Source organism: Phodopus roborovskii, unplaced genomic scaffold (genome assembly GCF_943737965.1).
Source record: "Phodopus roborovskii unplaced genomic scaffold, PHOROB, whole genome shotgun sequence".
NCBI lineage: Eukaryota > Metazoa > Chordata > Mammalia > Rodentia > Cricetidae > Phodopus > Phodopus roborovskii.
Genome location: NW_026126517.1, coordinates 36,369,312 through 36,383,967, shown reverse-complemented (window position 1 = coordinate 36,383,967; position 14,656 = coordinate 36,369,312). Strand labels below are relative to the sequence as shown.

The window sequence follows — 14,656 nt, the reverse complement described above, 5'->3', positions numbered from 1 at the left end:
TTGGGTGACCAAGAACCAAAGGCTAGAGCGCCCAGGGAGCTAGGGTAAAACCAAATACACTGGTCTTAAGAAAAGGAAAGAAGGCTGGGCGGTGACGGCACACGTCTTTAACCCCAGCACTTGGGAAGCAGAAGCAGGCAGATCTCTGTGAATCAAGACCAGTCTAGTCTACAGAGTGAGTTTCCAGGCAGCCACGGCAATACAAAGAAACCCTGTCTTGGAAAACAAAAAAAGAAAAAAAAAAAAAAAGAAGGAAGAAAGGAAGAAAGACGAAAAGAAGGCTGGGCAGCAATGAAGTAAGTACACTTTTAATCCCAGCACTCAAGAAGCAAAGGCAGGCAGATCCCTGAGTTCAAGGCCAGCCTAGTCTACAAAGCAAATTCGACAACAGCCAGGGCTGTTACACAGAGAAATTCTGTTTTGTAAAGCAACAAAAACAAACTCCTAATGATATTCTGCTATACTCATAGATAGTGCCTTCTTCAGCAATCATAGAGGTTTCCTCCTGAAACAGATGGAAATAAATACAGAAACTCGCAGCCAGACATTAAGTAGAGTGAGAGACCTTGGAACATCCAGACCTAAATGAGATGTCTCCATCAAATCCTCCCCCCTCAGAGCTCAGGGAATCCCATGGAAGAGGAGACAGAGTGTAAGAAAGAGCCAGAGGGGATGGAGGACACCAAGGAAACAAAGCCCTCTAAAACTCATCCGAACTCACAGAGACTGAAGCTGCATATATCAGGGACTGCATGAGTCTACACCAACCAGGCTTTCAGTTTAGTGTTTTTATAGGATTCTTGAATGTTCAAATAAGTGGGTCTCTGATTTTATGCCTTCCCTTTTCTTTCTGTTGGCTTGTTGGATCTAACTAAATTTGACAACTTTGGTTCTATCTTATATTTTGTATAGTCTAATATTTAAAGTAAATATAAAAGCACACTGAATTTTAAGCTATATTTTCCCTAATATTATGTTAATTTTATAAAAAAAAAAACTCTATATTCTAGAATAATAAAAATACTGATACCCAAGGAAATCATACCTCTGCCAGCTTATATGGTAAAATAAGTTTTTCTCCCACTGTCACCGTCTTCCTTGTAACTAATGCTTCAAAGAGCATCTCTTCTTTAACCTATAAAGTAGAAAGGCATATCAATATGTAAGATGTATGACAGAGACTGAACTGCTATACTGAAAAGCTAACCAGAGAAAAAACTTTAATGAAAGAAATATACAACGAATATAAAGAAATGCAAAGAAAATACATAACAATCTTAATAACATCTAAAACAAAATTTAAGCATATCACTAACAATAATTCCTCTACCTAAAATAGAAAAAAAATATAACAAATGGTTTCTTTTCAAAGTATGCTTCCAAATGAACGTTTAACTCTACAGTAGAGCTTGCCTAGCTGTGAAGTCATGGGTTCTCACCAGCATCTTTCTCTCTGTCTCTGTCTCTGTCTCTCTCTCTCTCTACACACACACACACACACACACACGAGAACAGAGGCACCAATCTAAACTTCTGGCACTCAAGTCTGAGGCAGAAGGATTACGTTCAAGGTCATCTTGAGTAACACAGTAAGACAGTCTATCAACAAAACAGATACATACGTGTGCTTTTCTAGATTTCACAATCTAAAATAAAGATAAGGGCATAGACTCCTTGAATTGTAGGAATACTAATGAATACTTATGTTTATTTTTATATTTGAGTACTGAACTTTCAGATAAAGGTACTATTTCGCTTTTACCCCTACTCTGTTTGTAACAGAGTCTCACTCTGTAGCCCAAGCTGGCTTCAAACTCATGGTGAACCATCTGCCTCAACCTTCTGAGTGCTAAGGTTCCAGGCATACACCCATCAACACCTGACTAAATTATTAAATTTAGGGGGAAAAGAAAAAAAGGGAACTGGATAAATGGCTCAGTGGTTAAAAAACATTTGTTTTTTCCATGGGGAATGAGCTCCAAAAAGCCCATTCATGCACTAGGTATAAATACTGGCTCCACTGCCAGCCCAAGCCCACCATCTGACACCCACATTCAGGAGGCCTTGTTTGATGTTGTGCAAGATCCCCAGCTGACAGTCTAGAGTCCATGAGCTCCCACTTGCTCAGGTCAGCTATTTGTGATTTTCCCCAGCATGACCTTGACCCCTTTGCTCTTCCCTCTCTACAACTGCATTCCAGGAGTTCTGCTCAGTGCTTAGCTGTAAATCTCTGCTTTTGCTTCTGGAGAATCTATGATAGCATTAAAAGTAGTCATCAATCTCATTAAAGGGGAAGAGCATTTAAGGTAGCCTCTCCACTATTTTTACTTAGTTGGGGTCATTCTTATGGATGCCTGTAAATTTTCCCTAATGCCAGGTTGCTCACTAAGCCCATAATAGCTCCCTCTATTAAGGTATCTCTTTCCTTGCTCTCTTCTGTTCTTCCCCCAATTCAACCTTCCTGATCCCTCATGTTCTCCTCCCCCACTTCTCCCCTCCTCTTTCTCCTACCTCCTTCCCTCTCCCCTGGTCCTCCCAATTTACTCAGGAGATCTTATCACTTTCCCCTTCTGGGGACTGGGGCGGGGGAACGTGTCCATATATGTCTCTCTTATGTATTCCTAGTACATCAATGGGCTTTTTGGAGCCCATTCCCTATGAAGGGTTAGATATTCTCTCAGGTTAGATACAGGGAGGAGGGCCTCGGTCCTGCCCCAAATAATGTGACAGACTTTGATGATCCCCCATAGGAGACCTCATCCTCTCTGAGGAGTGGATGGGGGTGGGATGGGAAGATGATGGGGGGAATGGGAAGACAGGAGGGAGAGGGAACGGGGATTGATACATAAATAAGATTGTTTTTAATTTAAATAAAAAATTTAATTTTAAAAAAATTGCTTTTGCAGAGGACCTTGTTTCAGTTCTGAACACCCATGTGGTGGCTCAAAACCACTGTAATTCCAGTTCCAGAGAATATGACATCTTCTTGTGACTTTCTTGATTACCAGGTACACACATGGCACACATACATACATGCAAGCAAAACTATTATACATATAAAAAGATTTTCAGAACAAAAACTATGTGCATCTGTGTGTGTTCAGTGTGTGTATGTATATAGGCACTGTGGAAGGTAGGATTCAATGTCAAATATTTGTTTATTTCTGACAGTCTTACTTTGTTTTGTTTTCTGAGACAGGATCTTTCTTTGTAGCCCTGGGTGTCCTAGAACTGATTATGTAGACTAGGCTGACCTTGAACTCACAAAGATCTGCCTGCCTCTTACTCCTGAGTGCTGGGATTTAAGACATGGCTACCATGCCTGATTCCACCTTAATGTTTCAGGCAGGGTCTCTCAGAGATCACTGAGACTAGCTATACTGACTGGCAGTAAGCTCAGGGTATTGCCTTTCCTGCCATCTATCTCTGTCCCCCTCCCAGTGCTTAGATTATGGAAGCACAAGACCAACATTTACTTAGGTTCATGGATCCAAACTCAGGTATCCATGCTTATATAACAGGTACATTACCAGCTGAATTTCTCTTTTAATTTCCCTAAACCTCTCTTAACTAGCCTGACAAAAGAATACTAAATTAAGACTAGATAGAATCCTTGCTATTTCTTTCTGGGTTTAAAGTAGTACCATCAGGGACAATGTCCTAACTTATCATAATACTAAACGACTGACTAAAATGTTACTTGAAATGCCTGATTAAAATCTAGTCCTTCAAAATTACAATCTCCAGATACAATAGTCTACATCTTGGTAGAAATTTATTTCAATGAATGGATCTAGCCACAATTAAAGGCATTCCTTTTTCCTGAGTCTTCTGTTACAATATCACCCCATTGAAGTTAATAAGCAATGACAGTCAAAGAAAAACACTGAAGCTAGAGAAATAAAAAAAGAGGTAGATGCTCTCAAGTGGCACTGTAGCTTTATAATGGACATATACTAATAAATATTTTTTTCCTCTGAAACTAACCTAAATTATGCCAAGGAGCAGTAACTGGTTCTATGCACAATGAATTACTTTATACTTCTTAATAAGGTTAAACTCCATGAAGGGGCATATGAGCCATGATCTAAAAGGTATTACTTGAAATTTCAAATTTTAAAAAAGCACCTCAAGCCAATCTTAAAACAGTATCATATAAAATGATTTTTAACTAAATAAGCTCACTTACAAGTATAAAGGATAAATAAAATAAGACATTATCCAGTATCTGAAATAAGGACTAAAAATGAATGACTCACTTCTAGTAATTCTGAGACAATAGGCAGTACTTCAGGATTACAGATATCAATAGAATCATCTCGATAGGTCTTCTTTTTATAGGAGATATTACCCAAATGGAGTATTGCTGAGAGCAGAGAGAAAATCCTATAAAAATAAAAGCACAGATTAAAGTTTGCAATGTACGTTCTCAAAGCTCATTTCACTCCAAAATCCAAAACAAATTTACCAGTACAAGTTATGAAGTATTTAATCTTCACAAAACAATGGTAATTTTAACTAAACTTTACTATTAATTATAGGTCAAGTATTAAATTATTTACATGTAACATTACATATATAATACATATATTACATACAACATATGGCATTTGTTGCATAATTCTTCTAAGAGGGCTTCTTGGATTTTCTATAATGTTTCACAAGTACCATTCCTTTTTTGTTGTTGTTGTTTGTTTGTTTGTTTTTCAAGACAGGGTTTCTCTATTGCTTTGGAGCCTGTCCTAGAATTCACTCTGTAACCAGGCTGGCCTTGATCTCACAAGAGATCCACCTGCTTCTGCATCCCAAGTGCAGGGATTAAAGACGTGACCAACCAAGGCCTGGCAAGCCATTCCTTTCTAAATGCTATTCTTCTGCATGTTATTTCAGAAACACTGAAAAGGAATCTCCAAAAGGAAGGCTTTGGAATCTACTTTCTATCCAGTATCCTAGGAAATTTTTCACATTTAATTTTATTTTTTAAATGTTTATTATGGTACCATTGGGGGGGAAAAACATATATATATATATGTGTGTGTGTGTGTGTGTGTGTGTGTGTGTACGTATGTATAAATGTATACATATATATGATATATATGTATGTATACAATATATATATATAATTTTTAATTATGAAGCTGGTGGGATTTACTCGTAAATACCATATCACTTACTGTGAAATACTTTCAAATGAACACTCTTTTGTCTACTTCCCTCCTGGACGTATATACCTATCATTCAAAACTAATTGCTCAGGCTGGAGAGATGGCTCAGCAGTTAGGAAGACCTAAGTTCAATTCCCAACAGCTGCATGATGGCTTGCAACCATCTGTAACTCCAGTTCCAGAGGTTCTGATGTCCTTTTCTGGTCTCCACTGGCACCAGACATGCACATGGTGAAGACATACATGCAGGCAAACAACCAATACACATAAAAATTAACCAACTTTAAAAGTAAACCTTCCACATGCACATTATATCCCATTAGCCCCAGCTAACTCAAGAGACATACTTCCACTTGAATCCTGAACAACTCTTACCAAAATACTGTAAGTCATATTTTAAATAAATCAACCTAGATTCAATGTGTTGCCCATCTCTTTACAAAAAGCTTACTGAATTACTAACTCAAACTTCTTGTCTTCACTTTTGCTAACATCTGCTGCAACCTTGTATGTCTTAGAAGTAACCAAGAACTTCTTACACACACACACATACACAGTTTTTTTAAGACTCTCAAGAGATACTGGAGAGAAGGCCAGCTCACCAGTTAAGACCACTCTAACTACTCTTGAAGAGGACACAAATTCAGTTTTCAGCACTCACATCAGATGGCTCACAAAAGCCTGCAACTCCAATCCCAGGGAAATCAGTCACCCTCTTCTAGCCTCCATGGACACTGTACTCATGAGTACAAATCCACACAGATATATACACATGATTAAAATTAAAAATAAAATATTTTTAAACACCCTAAATACACATATCTATATGCCTTATTGATTTATTATATCCTTAGGATAAATCTAACCTATTGTGAAAATTTAACCATGTGTTTTCTTACATTTTCCTATAATTAAGAATTTATAATAGCTGAAATTTGACTTTACAAAATTAGGAAATATTCTAATTAAAACAAACATATTGTTTCAGAACCAAATATACTTCAAGAGGTATTTAATCAACATCAAATTCGTGAGTATGCTTTTTACTCTTAATTTAAAATAGAAAATATAAGTCAATTCCAAAAAAATAAAAGTATTCTAAGAAAACTAAGCAGGATAGTGGTGGTGCACTCCTTTACTCCCAGCACTCAGGAAGGTGAGACAGGCAGATCTGTGAGCTCAAGGTCAGGCTCCAAAACTACAGAAAAACCCTGTCTCAAAAAACCAAAACAGAAAAACGCATTCAGTTATCACTAAAACATCATAAAAACTAGAAGTCAAAAAAATAACAAAAATGTATGACCCACTTTTCATATTTTTGTTTCAGAAATTGGCACATTAATGTTGAAATGAAGATATCATTCAATTTATTTATTATTTCATGTGCATAAGTATTTTGCTTACACATTTGTATATGCAACACATTCATGTAGCACCTGTAAAAGCCAAAAGAGGGCAGCAGATCCCCTGGAACAAATGGTTGTGAGGGGCCATATCCATATTGGGAATTGAACAGGCTCATCTAGAAGATCAGACAGTGTTATTAACCTCTGAGCCATCACTCCAATTCACAGTTCCTTTCGCATTTCTCTCCATCTTAAGCATATATTGAGGTAAGGTCTCTTGCTGAACCAGAACTTGTCGTTTTTCCATTTTGGCTATTGAGATTCCTATCTTTGCTTCCTATCCACTAGGATCAAAAGGAGGCCATCATGCCCACCAAGCTTTTCTAATGTTGATTCTGGATTTGAACTCCAGCCCTCTTTTATGCACAGCAAACATTTCATCCAATGAGCCATCTTCTCTAGCCCTTTTAAAAAGTTTACATTTACATTTTGAGTATATTAACATATATAAAGGTATTGTGGGGTTTTTTGGGTTTTTTGTTTGGTTTAGTTTTTGTTGACAGTACTGCTGTTAGGGATTGAGTCTATGGTTTTCTGTATGCAAGGCAAGTACTCTATTATGGAGCTATAGCCACAGATCAAGATTAATACAACATCACACATGTATATGCATATAATGTTTTATTTTACATATAGACATGCATGACTTAACATATAACATGCATAACTTAACTGATATGGAAAATAAAAGACTGTTTAAAATAAAAGCAACACTTTTTAACTTATGTCCATGGGTAGGTTTCAGAAAGCTTCATGAAGTTCCCAAATCATATGCAAATGCCTAAGGATATACATTTTAGCAAAGTATTTTAGCTTTTATCAGCTTCTCAAAGACTAAAAAAAAGGGGGGGAGAGAAAACACTCAAATCTTAATATAACTAAAGCAATAGTGATGCCATTTGTAAAACTTTAAAAAAGTCAAGGAAAGTGACATGACAATTATGGAGATAAACAACTATTTTCTGATGGGATCTAAGACCTGCTCCACAAGAAAGAATATTGCAACTGTGGTCAAAAGATAAGGAGACTAAGGAGGTTATAGCCCTAGTAGAAGGATCAATAATATTATTTTGCTAAAGACATTCTGTCAAACTGCCTTCTAAATATTTATGTTTATACCCATATATTAGGGCTGCTCCCAACCATAGTCAAAAAAAAATTATTTTTGCAGTGGGCAGTCAATACAGAGACTTATAACTGGTCCAACTACTGTGTGATCTGTCCTAAATAAGACTTCTGTATAAATCCTACAACATTCAGGAAACACCACAGCAGGCAGGGTTAAAGAATGAAGAGGAGTGCTCCAAATACTGCCTTCTGGACTTGCATGGTCACTGAGTTTTTCAACTCACAGAGTCTATAGTAACCTGCAAAAGACTGCACAAAAATCAAGCCAGTGAATAATCACAGCATGCCTAAGGGAGGATTCATGAGGTTCCATCCCTGGCAGTGGAGCTACTGGCAACTGGAGAAGACAAAGTCCATTTTTCTTCATGGATATGGCTGCAGGTAGGCTCCATGCTAATGCAAGCAACACTAATTCTATTCAGTGGATTTTAAGAGGAAGCTGAAGATAGACATGATAAAGATACATTGTATATAAGAATTGTCAAAGAATAAAAATGGTTTCAAAATAAGTAAGAGAAATGTCTGACAAGTTTTATTTTCTATTGGAAATAACAAAACTACAATAAATGAATAAAATTTTAAATAAAAACTCACTGTCTTCGTGTCTTGGGAAGAAATCCTACCATTTCCATGGCCAATTGTAAGCGTTCAAAATCATGCCTCAAATCTTCTCCCTCCACTGTGAAGCAATCCTGTTGAAGACAAAAGGTGGGAGAAAATACATCAAAATTACCCATTAAAAAACAATATAAGCCATTCATTAATTTAAGTAGGCCCCTGTGTAAATGATTAGAACTAGAAGAATATTTACACACAAACTCATTAAGCCTCTTATCGGAGTACAGATAAGCAAAGTAAACATATCTATCAAATATTAACAGTACCTTCTTTCTCCCCTTAACGATCTCCAGCACAGGATCTCAAAATGGACAAAGTAAGGAGTTAGCAGATTTATAAAATATGTGGATACCAAGTTTGATTTTTACTTGTACTAAAAAGTTTTAGAGATTTAAAACATAAGAGAGTTCAAGTCCATAAGTAGATGTTAATTTATTCAACCAAATTTTAAAAAGTATCTATCATATGTAAGACCTTGAATTAAAAACATGCATACAAAAAAATGATAACAGTATGCAGTTGAAAAGGGAAATCTAGATTTATAAATATAAACCAGTTGATGTTATAGTAGGTATATAAAGAATAAAGAGTAGCAAAAGTAAATAAATACACACATCATAGTCTTCATCCAGAAAAAAAAAGGATTATGTCAAAACAGAAGACTCCTCAAAAAATACATGTCACATAAGTCAATAAAAGTAGTTAATGAAGGACTAGAAAGATCACTACACTCTTAAGAATACTTGCTGCTCTTCAAGAAGACTCAAGTTAGTTCCTACCACTGACATCAGGCATCAAACAATCACCAATAACTCCAGTGCCAAGGTATCTGATGTTCCCTTCTGGCCTTCATGGGCAGAGGCCACATGTGGCATACATCCACATAAATATACACAGACATATAAAAATAAACATACTAAAAATTAGTTGTTGAGGGATAGAAATTAATTCAGAGGGAAAAGCACCTATTGTTCAAGCCTGACGAAGCTGAGTTCAATTCCCAGAAACTATGTGAAGGGAGAAAAAGAGAACTCTGACCCCCATATATACACCTGACACTTTCATGGAGTGCTTGCTACTCTTGCAGATGACTGGAGTTTAGTTCCCAGCACTCAGATTGGACATCTCACAACTGACTGTAACTCCAACTCTGGGAATCTTCCAACTTAAGCAAGTATTCACATGCACAAACAGGAAGACACACATACACATAAATAAAAATAAATCTTATAAAAATTAAAAAATAATATATATTTATTTTTCATCTAGACATGGTAGCTTATTTCTATAATCCCACTACTCCAGACTCAGAGGCTGGAGAATGACAAACTCTATGCCATCTATAAAAAACATCAAACAAAACAACTAACCAATGAGTGTTTTTTTAGTGTAACCCCTGCATTTCAGTACACAAAGCAGTCAACAATAACACCATACATACAATCCACTTACATAGTCCCACACCACTTTATAGTGAGACTGTCAAAAACATCTCAAACTTCAACTTACTTTTTAATGCCTATCTTCCTAGGGAATTAGTCAATGGACAAAAGAACTGATCTGTTTTATTCACGACAAACTGCAAGCACCAAGTCAATGCCAAGATCAAATTACTGAAGTAAATGTGGAGAAAAAAAGGTTGAAAATAAAAACAGAAACTACCAAATAGTCAGACCCTGACTACTTAGAACCTGATTCAAGTAGCCCCATGATGTCTTATGAAAATTATTTAGAGTCTAACTCTTAATGATCTATGCCACCTTACCACAAATAGCTAACCTGAAGACAACATATGCATAACATTTACTGTTTAACAAAACAGTGAAACAGGTGTCTGTTTACTAACACATGGAACCTACATTCTCAGAGAACAGTTATCTTTCAGAGACTGTTTCTTACAGCAATGTCAATTTCCTGATAAATCTTTTCTGTGTCTGTTCTGGTCTATAAATACTTTCACTCCCAACAATTGCTGAATTACTAATAACCTTAAAAAATAAAGTGCTTTTTCATTTTTAAAGTATTTCCAGAGTAAATCTAGATATTATAATTTCATGATTACATCTTGAAATAAAGTCTAAAACTCAGAATTTGACTTTAGAATGCTAACATTTTTTAATTCTCCATGTGGAAAGATGCATATGCACACTCTGAAAGTTTAAATTTGCTGCAAAGAAACACATCCATCAATCAGATTTTCTGAGTACAAATTTTTGTAAATAACTTTTAGATTCATTCCATAAAAATGTCAATGTCTTTCCAAGATAATTCTTTTTAAGTAATTTTCTTTGGCGTACAATAAAGTCCTTTGTTTGTGCTTTGTTGTTTTTAAACAAACAATGCATGTTTTCTATTAGAGGATTCTACTTTTTAAACTTTAAATACATATGTTTCATTTATAATAACCCTAGAGGTTGGGTACCTACTAAGGACCAGGAAATGGGAGGAGGGTTCTTCCAAGGAAAGAAAACCAGAACATAATGTTATAACAGAGAAACTAGGAGGATTAAATGGTGAGATAAACAGAAGGGCAGAGTAAAGGAGAGAATATGGGAATAAACAACTAAGACAAAAAGTCCTTTAAAATGCCATATGGAAACCTACTACCTGTATAAACTTCTTAAAAATAAACATATGTGAAAGGAATTTAAATGGAAAAGAGTCACCATATAATGGGGGAGACAATGGGGTTGTTTGGTTGGTTGGTTGTTTTTTGGTTTTGGTTTTGGTTTTGGTTTTGGTTTTGGTTTTGGTTTTTCAAGACAGGGTTTCACTATGTACCTTTGGAGTGTGTCCTGGAACTCACAGAGATCCACCTACCTCTGTCTCCTACCTACCTGTCTCCTGAGTGCTTGCATTAAAGGTGTGCACCACCACTGCCAGGCCCAACTAGACATCTTAAGCACCAAGTAAAACTCCCAGTGCCAGGAATGAGTTACATCTGTTGACCTGGCCAAAGGGGGTCCCATAGAAACTCCTCCCAAACATCACAGGCTTATTTGCCAAGGCTATTGGTTACCCTTTACAACCTCTTGGCAAAGCCATATGGAAGATACCACTTATTTATAACACCAAACTGAAAAATCAAGCTGGTGCCTCATTAGAAGCTTCATCCCTACTAGAATTCATGATGCTGGAAGGCACTTTGCACAGTACAGGAAAAGAAAGTAATCATCAACATTACCCAGCAACCTACAACAGTGAACTGCCTGCAAGATATACTGGTGCAGTAGTGGCATAAATGTTATAAGAATAACCAATCACTTCTTGATTGAATTTAAGACCAATTTTGTGAGCTAGGATCTATACCTGACACTGTTTACATGCCCAAGAACCTGAGACTAGATGGGTTATGTGTGCTAGAGGAAAACCTAGCTATTACTATGCTAAAGCAGAAGTTCTCAACCTGTGGATCAAGACCCCTTTGGGAATCAAACAACCCTTTCACAAGGGTTGCCTAAGACCATCCTATAGATCAAATATTTACATTACAATTTGTAATAATAGCAAAATTACAGTTATGAAGTAGTGACAAAAATAATTTCATGGTTGGGGGTCACTGAGACATAAGGAACTACATTAAAGGCTGAGAACCACTGTGCTAAAGGAACATACCAATAAAATTACTTTTAAAAACACATTGCTATATCATACATAGATCAGTCCTCATCAGAGAAGCTTCTTACTTCAAGTGATAGGAACTACAGAGACCTACAATATACACAGAGTGAGAGGCTTTGGAGTATGCAACCTTAAATGGAACGTTTTTATCAAAGCCCTCCTTCTCAAAGCTCAGGGATCTGTGTTAAAGAGGATGCACAAGTATTATAAGAACCAGAGGTGGAGGATGGCTCCAAAGAAACTGTTTTACAGACACAGCTGGGATGATAAACATATGAACTCACAGAAACTGTGACTGCATAAAACCTGAAAAAGCTCAAACCAGACAAAATCCCAGCATGAAGAAGTGACCACAAAGCCCCACTACTTACCAAGAAACTAAATGGAAATGGTAACTGCTGGGAAAGGGAAAACCAGTTTTCTTCAGTGGAGTGACATCAGGTATACCAGTGAGCCAACACAAACAGGACTCCATTTTTTTTTTTTTTTTTTTTTTTTTTTTGTACTTTTTTGTGACTTTGTTTTATTTAGCCTTACTGGGTTTTTGTTTTACTTTTTTTTTTTTTTTTTTTTTTTTTTTTTGAGAGAGAGAGAGAGAAAATATTCATGCTTCAGCCCCAAAGTACTAGGATTATAGTTAGGAGCCATCATACCTAGTGAACATATTTAAACAGTAAAAATCAATGGTGGTTCTTAAAACTTATATGCTCTTATTTGCTTCAAAAGTGAGTGAAACAAGGTACCTAAAATACTAGAAAATAAAGTAAAAGATAAGCTAAAACAGAAATACTTTTATATTTTCAGTCATTCAAAAACATTTGTTCATCACAAGTATGAAGTGGTCTCAGAAAACACCAAAATCATAATTAATTTTTAAAAACTACTTTGATTTCCTTAACTGTTTCTGTAATGACAGCTGCAGAGGAAAAACAAGGATAGATTTAATTTACCAGACCAAAACTTTCCTTTTGTTACATGAGGCTCTTCTAGAATATTCAAAAACAACTAGAGGAAAAAGAAAACTAAATGGGGAAAAGAACATTAAAAAAGGAGCCACCCCAGTGAGTGCTTTAGTTTCATTTCTGGTACTATGATAAAAAACAACTTAAAGGAGATTATTTATTCAGCTTACAGTTGCAGGACACAACCCATCATTGCAGAGAAGCCAAGCATCACATCCACAGTCAAGAGCAGAAGAAATATATATATATATATATGCATGAATCCTCGATTGCTCACTTACTTACTTACTGGTGCTCAGTTAACTCTCTTCTATAAACAAAAAGGGCCCAAAGACAGGAAATGGTGCCTCTCACATGGCTAGGTCTTCCTACATCAATTTACAATCAAGACAATCTCTCACAGACAATGCCCACAGGCTATCTAACTCCTCAATTGAGACTCCTTTCTCAGATGAGTTCAAGCTGTGACAAATTGTAAAAATAACTATCCCAGTGAGTAACTAAAGCTTGATCCCAGAGTTATCTCTGGAAAACAATGTGAAACTACAGCTGAGAGAATTGCAAGCACTGGTAAACATATATTTATCTACTTTTTATAGATTTTTTTCCCTAAATCATAAAATGAATAAACTGGAGTCCTATGAAAATAAACAAAAACTATAAACAATTACATAAGGATGGCCTTTAAACTGAAAACACAGATCAGAATTAAGTTACAATGGTAATAGATACTGACATATTATCAAGCTGGGTATGGTGACCTATAATCTAAGCACACGATCAACTGAGGCTTGCAAGAATGCCAAGAGTTGGAGATCATTCTTAGCTCCATAGTAAGTTTGAAACTGGACAAAAAAAAAAGCTAACACACAAAACACCACATATTCTAAGTATTTAATTAATCATCCATGTTTTATAATTGATAAAACAAACACCAAAAGAGCCTAAAGATAATGAAAATCGTTACATTTGCATACATCATCAGCCACTGAAGATGGAAAATAGGCATTTACTACATATCCATCCACCAATCATCTCATGATACAGATAAACTAACTACAAATCTCAAAAGATGAAGACAAAAACTTTTTTCTTTTTTTTTTTTTTAAGATTTATTTATATAACATTCAGGGCCCTCCCCCCACACACACACACTCTACAAGTTCAATAGCTGTTCAAAGCCAAAACCTATATAATTAGCTTAAATGTATCTGTTCCAAATATTGTTTTCTCCCATGCAACAATAATCCTTGAATTTAGTACAAAACTCTAGTAACTTAAATCACCATATAGTGGACAAAGGTTACTTATTAAAAATAATTCTCTCACTATAGGTCCCCTTGGAATCATTTATGCATGCTGTGTGGCTGTGTGTGTGTGTGTGTGTATACACGCACGTGTGTGCGTATGTGCGCACATGTGTGTGTAATATAGAACAAATGGTATAATAATCCTGTAACAATTTTGTTTTTATACTAGTCATATAAGTCAAATCACTCATAGGAAGATGAGGTTTAATTTATTTTTCAAATGTACCATGAGGAAAATCTAATAGAAAAGGATAAACTACAAGATCCACAGAATAACTACTTGATTTTTTAAATTCACTTGAAATAAAAAGAATCATGAGCTGGGTATGGTGATGAATACATTTAATCCCAGAGAAGGATCTCTATGAGTTTGAGGCCAGCCTGGTCTATAGCAAGCCCCAAGACAGTCAGAACTAAATAGAGAGATCCTGTTTCTAAACAAATAA

At 35.9% G+C, this 14,656-nt stretch overlaps 1 protein-coding gene across 9 annotated transcripts in view; it reads right to left on the bottom strand.

The window, feature by feature from the left end:
- Myo9a (myosin IXA) overlaps window positions 1-14,656 on the bottom strand; it is a 207,475-nt gene that overhangs the window by 118,834 nt on the left and 73,985 nt on the right. For all 9 annotated transcript variants that reach the window (XM_051197651.1, XM_051197652.1, XM_051197649.1 and 6 more), the window contains 3 exons: window positions 8,294-8,391; window positions 4,260-4,386; window positions 1,046-1,135 (listed from right to left, as the gene is read on the bottom strand). In XM_051197651.1, the coding sequence (XP_051053608.1) occupies window positions 1,046-1,135; window positions 4,260-4,386; window positions 8,294-8,391 (315 nt within the window). The remainder of the gene's footprint in view (window positions 1-1,045; window positions 1,136-4,259; window positions 4,387-8,293; window positions 8,392-14,656) is intronic.